The sequence below is a fragment of the Eptesicus fuscus genome, chromosome 23 (genome assembly GCF_027574615.1).
Source record: "Eptesicus fuscus isolate TK198812 chromosome 23, DD_ASM_mEF_20220401, whole genome shotgun sequence".
NCBI lineage: Eukaryota > Metazoa > Chordata > Mammalia > Chiroptera > Vespertilionidae > Eptesicus > Eptesicus fuscus.
Window position 1 is genome coordinate 25,240,908 of NC_072495.1, and position 8,362 is coordinate 25,249,269.

General features: G+C 67.3%; 1 protein-coding gene across 1 annotated transcript; it reads right to left on the reverse strand.

Moving 5' to 3' along the window:
• Nucleotides 1–2,629: 2,629 nt before the first annotated feature.
• LIF (LIF interleukin 6 family cytokine) lies at nucleotides 2,630–5,814 on the reverse strand. Its single transcript, XM_054712627.1, has 3 exons — nucleotides 5,753–5,814; nucleotides 3,760–3,938; nucleotides 2,630–3,072 (listed from the first exon to the last, which is right to left on the reverse strand). The coding sequence occupies exons 1-3, from the start codon at nucleotides 5,769–5,771 to the stop codon at nucleotides 2,662–2,664; spliced, it is 609 nt and encodes a 202-aa protein (XP_054568602.1). The 5' UTR covers nucleotides 5,772–5,814; the 3' UTR covers nucleotides 2,630–2,661.
• Nucleotides 5,815–8,362: the final 2,548 nt, after the last annotated feature.

The following is an 8,362-nucleotide window of genomic DNA, read 5'->3' on the forward strand; positions in this document are numbered from 1 at the left end:
AAATGAACTTCTCGCGGGATTCCCAGCTCCAACCCCACACGCTGTCTCTTCTGGAGCGCCATCCGGGCAGAGCTGGGCTGCTTCCGTCAGGGGGGACGTCCCCACGGAGGGGACAAGATGGGGGGCGGGGGGGGGAGGACAACAAGGAGGAGAGACAAATAAACTAGCGGTGCTTTGTTGTTTGACGGTTTAAATAATAAATAAGGTCCCCAATGCTCCTCTCTCAGTAAAATGCAACACGATGGCCCTCGCCCTCCTCCTGGGCCCGGCGGTGACCCGGGCTGCACCGGCCTAGGAACCACGAGGGGCAGGACAGCGGCTGCCCTGCAGGGGCGGAGCGAGGGACCAGGGCTGTGCTGGTCCCTGAGCCTCAGAGGCGGCCCAGGTTGGCCTGACATTGCAGGGGGCGGGGGGGGGGGGGGGGGTTGTTCGTGTCCACGGGGTGATGACATGATGTGCGACCCACCAGCCAAGCCTTTTGAGCCAGAGATGAGGCGGGTAGCAGGCTGAGACTCGAACCCATTAACCCATCAGAAAACATGGGATCTCCATGGCCCCTGACACCCCCCCTTACATCTTAGTCTTGCCAAAGAGGCAGACAACTCCAGTTCCACCATCTACCCCCACCCCGGGCCCAGGGCCGGCCTGCTGCCTGCTGCCTGCTCACCTGCCCTCGGTGGGGGTGGGTGGGGGTGGGGGTGGGGGTGGGGTGGGGGAAGCACTCAGAGGAGACAGAGAGGTGCAAAGTGCCGGTAACTGCATTGGCTGAGCTGCTCGGACAGCAGCCCAGACGCTGCTCTGCTCTCCGCAGCTGCCCCAGCTCCGAGCCGAGCCCGGAGGGCGTTTCTCCACTAGCCTGGCCCCAGCACAAAGGAAAAGATCGGGTTCCCTGCCTGGGAGCCCAGACGAGGGTGGGGGCGTGGAGGGAGGGGGGCCAGGAGGGACCACAGCTCCCTGGTCCGCATCCCAGGGCCTCCCCGGCCTCCGGAGCCGGGGGCTCCTCCCTGCCCTGCCCCGTTCCTGAGGGCCAGCCAGGCCCTCGCGCTCGCTCACCCGCTCGCCCTCTGTGGGTGTTCGGGCCACCAGAGAAGGCGCCTCCCGCTGTGTGCGAGCTGCTGGGTGCTGCTGGGTCCGGGCTGCTCCAGCCCCCCCACCCCCGCCCTCGACGGCTAGTCTAGAGGCGGGCAGCGTGGGGACGAGGACGCAGGGACAGGCGGGTCACCCCGGCTGCCTGGCCCACCGCCCCTCTCTGCACAATTCCAGGGGCACCCCGAGAACAGCGTTGAATGACCCCCTGGAGCCCAGCAGCATGCGGCCCTGGGAAGAGGCCCCCCTCTAGCCTCTCCACAGCGTGCCCAGCCTGCCTTGCAGTCAGGATCCCGACACCCCAAAACACAGCGGGGGGGGGGGGGTGGAGGGATGGCTGACCAGTTCTCTCGGATTCCGAGCCTTCTCCGAGCTTCGCCCCTAAGGCTCATCCCACGTGTAACATCTTCCGTGTCCAGCCCAGCCCTGCTGAGGCCCGGCCCCGGCCCTGGCTCCCGAGACGGGGCCACCCTATTATTTCTATTGGGTAGAGAACGGGGAAAGGGGGGTTCATTTGGCCACAAAAGCACCAATAAGTTAATATAAATAGGGCATCATAATAAATAGACAATTGTGCCAGGTCAGAGACACACAGCACTCTGGGGTCTCAGGCGCTCCCCCGAGACCCTGACCTCAAGCTCTGCTGTCCCCTTGCTCTGGGGACCAGAGACGGCCTCTGTCCCCCTCAAGTACCTTTGTGTGACCTCACGGGGCCTCCAGAGGCCTCGGATGGGAGCTGCCACTCGGCACGACGCCGTCCCTCCCCTCCAGGACAGACCCTCCCCCAGAGGGAAGACCTGGGTCCCCTCCCACCCTCCTCACCTGACTGTGCCACCTGCCTGCCTCCACATACCCCCCCTCCGGGTCCGGCCACCAGCTCCCTGGCCGGCCGGCCGGCCGCCCTGGGCCGCGGGGAAGATGCGGGCCAGAGGGAGGGGAGCCCGTCCCGGCTCTCAGGGCCTCGCTTCCTCCCAGCGTCTCCCCTCCCGGGCCCGCGGGCGGCTTCGCTGCCTCCCCGGGAACCTCCTTGGCACCCTCGGCCTCACATCTCCCACCAGAGCTCCCTTCTCCGACTTCCACGCCCCACACTCCCAGAGGCCCCCGGGGTCCTGGGACCCCAGCCCCTGTGGCCTGCCCCACCCAAGCCTCCCCAAGTCTACCCGGCAGGCAGCAAAGGCACTGATGCCGGTCCTTCCGCCGGGGGCCGGGCCATCCCCCCGACCCTGCTGCCTCGCCCGCGGTCAGGGTCGCCGGAGATCACGTGTTCGGTTCGGCCACGAAGGCCCCGGCCGCGGGGACACGTGGGGCAGAAGTCCAGCCCACACGCCCCCTCACAGCCTGGCACCCCAGGGCCCGGCCGGATCTCCCCGAAGAGGCTGGAGACCGGCCTTGCCGACGACGACGACGGGAGTTTGGACTCTTGCTCGGTTTCGGCACAGTCCTCCCCGGAGGGGCGCCCGCCGGCCGACCGGGACGCCCCCGGGCTCCGCCGGCCGATGGCACTTGGGTTCGGTGAGGCTTCGGGCCCCCGGCCGCCGCACGAGAGCCCCCCGAGGGGAAGGCCGCGGCCCCCGGCTAGAAGGCCTGGGCCAGCAGGGCGATGACCTGCCTGTACTTCCCCAGCAGCTGGCAGCCCAGCTTCTTCTTCTGGAAGACGTCCTTGTCCGCCGTGTCCGGGCCGTAGGCCACCTCCACGTGGCCCACGTGGTACTTGCTGCAGAGGCGACAGTGCACGTTGCTCAGCAGCCCGCGCAGCGTGTCCGCCGTGGCGTTCAGCTTGCCGTGGAGGCCGGCGGCCGTGGGGTTGAGGGTCCTCTGGTCCCGCGTGATGTTGCCCAGGGCGGCGCCCAGGTAGGCGATGACGCGGTACAGCTCCACCAGCCGGGCCTTCTCCGTGCCGTTGGCGTGGAACGGGGGGAAGTCCGTCACGTTGGGGCTGCACAGCTTGTCCAGGTTGTTGGGGAACGGCTCGCCCTGGGCCGTGTACTGAGGAGCAGAGAAGGGTGGAAGGAGGGGGGGGTGAGTGACGAGAGAGCCGGGGACAGGCCCCCCAGCCCTTTGGGCGAGCTCTCGGGACTCAGTTTCCCACCGATGGCCTAGGGACCCCACTCCTGTCCTGCAAGCGTCTCAGGATGATGGTGAGGGCGGGGAGCAGTCACGGGGTGAATGCACTTGGGAAAGGTCAGGGCCTGAACCAGGGAAGACACAGCAGCATCACCTCGGTCGGGACCATATAGGGCGCAGGTGCCCACCCGCGTGCCCTTTCACCCACTGCACTGCCCGTCTTCCCGGGGGGCTCGGCGCCCCCCGACACCCACAGCCACTGCCACTCCCAGCGGCACCCCCCCCTCCACCCCCACTTCTGTCCCCTTTGTCCCTCATGGGCCTCTGGCTCCATGTGACTCCCCCCTCCTCTGCCCCACCTAACCGGGCACCCTGGGAAAGTGATTGCCAGGCTCCAGGCCTGGGCTGGGGGGTGGGGCGGGAGCTGCGGGCGTTTGGGGTGGTTGAACCAAGTCCCCTCCCCGTTCTCTCCCTCCAGCTACAGAAGGGTCCCTTCCCTAAGGAGCCCCGCCCTGCCAGCCCAGGTCAGTGCCACAAACGGCTCTCCCCTCCCCCTCCTTCCTCGGGGCCTGCGGGGGGGCGGGGAGCGGCGGGGGCGGGGGGCCTTACATAGAGAATGAAGAGGGCGTTGGCACTGCTGTTGAGTTGCACCAGTTGGTTCCTGATCTGGTTCATGAGGTTGCTGTGACATGGGTGGCGGGTGACACAGGTGGCATTGACGGGGGTGATGGGGAGGGGGCTCCCCGCCCCGTGTTTCCAGTGCAGAACCAGCAGCAGGGGCACGACTCCTGGGGACAGGCGAGGAGGAGTCAGGAGCAGGCGGGTGGGGGGTGGGCAGGGGGGGGGCTCCGGGCAGAGGGTGGCCCTCGTGGGCCCTGGGGCACCGCGCCCCCTCCCGGCCTCCAGCTCCAGCTTCCTGCGGCCCGGCTGGTACTCAGTGTCCACCGTGGCCCTGCCCCGTGCGTCTCCCTCTCTCCGGATGGCTAACTCTGTCTCCGCTGCCCTCCCCACCCCCCTTATCTCTCTCTGCTTCTTCCTGAGAACAGGGGTGCAGGGGCAGGCCCTGAGCTGTTGTCACCCCGTTGGGAGCGGGCGCCCAGAAGGACACCAACTATCTATCCAGCCCCGAGGCCCCCCGGCCCTCTGGCTGGGAAGCCCCCGTGGCCCCCGGCCCAGGGGGTCTAAACACACACACACAAACACACAAAACACAAGCAAAACCCCTCTTGTCCCATCTCCCAGGACGGTCAGATTCCTACGCGTTGTTTTATAGGTTCTCTACGGACCCACTCACCCCTCCCAAATCTGTCACGTGACGTGGGCTCCCTGGGTCCTGGGTCCCCTAATTCGGTCCCCCTCCCCGCCCCGCGTCTTCTATCTCTGTCCTTCTCCCGATGCGGCCCCTCCCACTAGAACTCTGAACTCCATCCAGGTCTGTGGCCCTGCTCCCCGATCCATCCCCAAATCCTCATTGGAAACTCTGTCCCCCAGCCCTGCCCGGCACTTCACCTCCATGCCCTCCCCCTCTCTCTCCCACTCCTTGCCCCGGGCCCTGGGTCGGCGGGGCGGGAAGGGGTGGGGGGCGAGGACAATCCAGGGGTCCCACAGGTCCCCGGAGCCTCGGGGGAAGAAGAGGAAATGGTGCAACCAGAAAAGGGAAAAGGTCGCGGGCAGACAGGTGGGCGGGGGAGGAAAGAAAGTGAAAGGTGGCAGGAGAGCTGGGAGCTGTTGGGGCCCGTCCCCGATCGCCCCTCCCCTAGGGCGCCCGCGTCCCCCCTTCCCTCCCAGGTCCCCTCGGAGGGGCCTCCCCAGGTGGTTCAGGGGCAGGGGCCGGGGTGAGCAGACCAGTGAGGCTGGGGAACCCCGGAGGCTGGGGTGGGGTGAGGTGCAGGAGCTTGGTGCTCGGATTCCCCCCCCCCCCTCACCCCTGCAGCTGGGACAGCGGCAACCTCAAGTTCACTTTCCGGAGTACCCCGCTCCGCCCAGCATCCCCAGGCCACGCCGAGTCCCCGGGAAACCTGGGGGTCCCCTCCGCGGGCCCCGCTCACCTAGCACAGCCCGCAGCTTTTCAGGTATTAGCCGATGGAGGCGGCACCTGCTCGCGGCCCGGCCAGAGTTTGCAAGCGGCTCGGCGGCGGCCGGCGCCCCTCCCCGGGAGCAGCCGGGGACGCAGTTGGAAAAGAGAAAGCGGAAAGACAGAAAGAAAGAAAAGAGGGAGGGTGAGTCCGGGAGGCAGCGGAGAAGGAAGGCAGCAGGGAGCGTGGCAGGACTGAGGAGGAGGAGGAGGAGGAGGAGGAGGAGGAGCAGGAGGTGGAGGAAGGCTGCGGCGCCCCCTCCTTGGCCCGCCAACCTGCTGGCCCCCGGGCGGGCGGGCGGGCGGGCGGGCGAGGCGCACGGCGGCGCCGGGACCATGTGCCTGCGCTCCCCAGGCCGGCCGGCCCCGCGGGGACCCAGCGCCTCCAGCGGCCGGGCCGGCTGCGCGGGCGCCCCAAGCGTCCATCTGTCTGCGGCGGCGGCGGGTGGGTGTCCCGTCCCGATGGCCAAGTGCTCGCTGGCTCGCAGCGGGGCGCGGACGCCGGCGCGGGGCGGGCGGCGGGTTTACCTGCTGCCAAGACCTTCATTATGGGCTGCGCTCCAGCGGGCCTCGGAGGAGACCTCAGATGCCGGCCGTTTTCAGAGGTTCATGCTCAAATGGGAAATTTGCCTGATTTATATACTGGAGCCTGTGTTGTAAGACAGAGAAACGGCTATATTTAGCAGGGATCCCCAGTCCAGGAAGTTGTTTGAGGTGCATCATAGGAAATTATGAATGGGAGAAAGTGAGAGTGAAAGGGGGGGGAGCGAGCGGGGGGGGGGGGGGAGGGTGGGGAGACCAGACTTTTTCCCTCTTCTAAGAATCTGATTGATAAAATTATAATGAACTCTCCTTCGACAAAACGCGCTGTGGTTTTCCTGAGTGGCTTGCCCTGAAGATGGGGACGCAGGGGGGGGCGGGGGAGGGTCCCCCAGGCCGAGTCATCAGGGGTCCCCAGGTCGTGGGCGCCCCAGACGGCCCTGACTCACCTGGGTTTGGGGAGGTGGCTTGAGACTAAGCAAGCAGATGGAGGCTGGCACCTGTGACCCCCCCCTCCCCCCCGATGGAGGGTTTTGGGGGGACAGTGGGCAGGAGGCAGGCTTGGGGTTTGGCTGAGGAGGAGATTCCAGGAAGAGGGGCTGGGACCCGGCCTGGACTTTAGACGGTAATAAAGCGGAACTGAACGTGGGCGCCCGCAGGGAGCCACCTCCTAAGTAGCCTCCCTGGACCTGCCGATGCCTCTGGGCCAAGGGGAGCTCCCAGGCAACAGCTGTCGGGGGTCCCCCAGGACCGCCCTCCCCCCCCCCGACCCCATCAGCACGCCTGCATGGCTGGGGAGGGGGCTGGGAGGATGGGGGTGGGGGGTGCTGTGACTGGGTCATTTGGGGACAGACAGCTTCTCGGAAGGGGTTTGGGGGTTTGGGGTCTGGATTTCACCTCAACCCTTTACAGCCCCCCCCCTCCCCCTCCATGGAGGGCAGCCCCGCATTCCCACGGGGAGGACCTCTGAAGGGGAGACGGCGAGGGGCTTAGCCAGTCGGACCTGGCGTTCCTCCTCCGGATGCAGAGGGGTGGCGGGGGGGGGAGGACGGAGATCGTGTGCCCCTCCCCACCTGCCCTGCACCTGGTCCCACAAGGTGCCTCCCGCGTCCGGAAGGCAGGGCCGCAGATTCTATCTGGGGGGACCAGGGCGACAGGAGCACAGCGGCTCCTCTCGTGTGAAAAGCATTTAGTTAACATGAGGTGGGGGGTGCTGGTCAGAGAGCAGGGATCCGGGGCCCCCCCGAGCTCATTCTCCTGGCACCCCACCACGGCCCTCCCACCTGACCCTGAGCAGAAAGGAGGGCGGGAGGGCTGGTTTTCCAAGGTCGGGGAGCCCCACGGCCTTTCCCTGGCCCCCAGTGCTCCCCCCCGCCCCTCCCCCACACTCCAGGCGTGCCCCCCACTCCTGCTCCTTGCCATATCCCAGACCTGCCCAGCCAGGCGTCCCTCCCTCCTCGTGCCAGGACGGCCCTCGTGCCTGCTGCCGTCCCCGCCCCCCGCCCCATACACACACCCCCTTGCCCCATGCAGGCTTGCTTACCCCATGTTCGGGGGACCTGGGATGTGGGGGCAATAAAATTGCCAATCCCACCGGGTACTTCCCAGCAGGGAGGAGGCTAGGAGAGCCCAGGCCAGCTCTCCTTCCTTGTCCCTGCCCCCCAATACCTTGTGTCTTCCTTGGGGGGCGGGCAAAGAAGGCCCCACCAGGCCCTTGCCCCTCCCATACACCTGCTCTGTGGTCAGCATGTACCCCCAGGATGCCCACCCCACCCCCCAGCCTGGCTCAGACAACCCCACAGCCCAGGGTATTGCAGCTCACCTCCCTCTTCTCACAACACACTCCCCCCCCCCCGCCCCCCAGCCTCTTGCACAAGGGCCTGGACAACTGGGAGCACGTGAACTCTGGGTCAGCCTCCAGCCCCACCCCCACGTCTCTCGGACCCCTGTCACCTGACTCAGCTTGGATTTTAGACATGGACCCCAAATCCATTGGACCAGGGGCCCACTGTGCCCCGCGGAGGGACCCCCTGGGTTTCCCTGCCCGAGTCTCCCACTAGATGTCCTGATTCTCCGGTGGCCGGTCCCCCACCTCGTCCCCCCCGCTCCCCTGGCCCAGCCGCTCCCCAGCATCCTGCTGCATGGACTTCTAAGGCCTTGCACCGCCCTCTGCCCCCCGCAACCCCCATCAACCCTGCAGTCACCCCCAATCGAGGTAGAACCTCAGCCCCACCCCACAGGAAACAGGAAGTTGGGGCAGAGTCTAGGAGACACTAAACCCCTACCCTGACGGGCCCCTTCCCTGCCTCAGTTTCCCCTCTTGTGGTACCTGACTTGGTCCGTGCTCCCCGAGTGCTGTGGGCCCCTCGGCGCCCCAGGCCCAGCCTCCCTCTCCTGTCCATGTCCAGCACCACGTGCGCTGGGCCTCGGGGGGCCAAGGCCGGGCAGGGGCTCGGGGACGCCGGGCGGTGAGCCGCCGGCAACGTGGCTCCGGTCCCCGGGAAACGCAGCCGGGCGAGCTCCAGACCGGCTCCGGCCTCCGAGTTTGTTTTCTTCCCTCCCTCCCTCCCTCCCCGCACGGCTGTGTGTGTGTGTGTG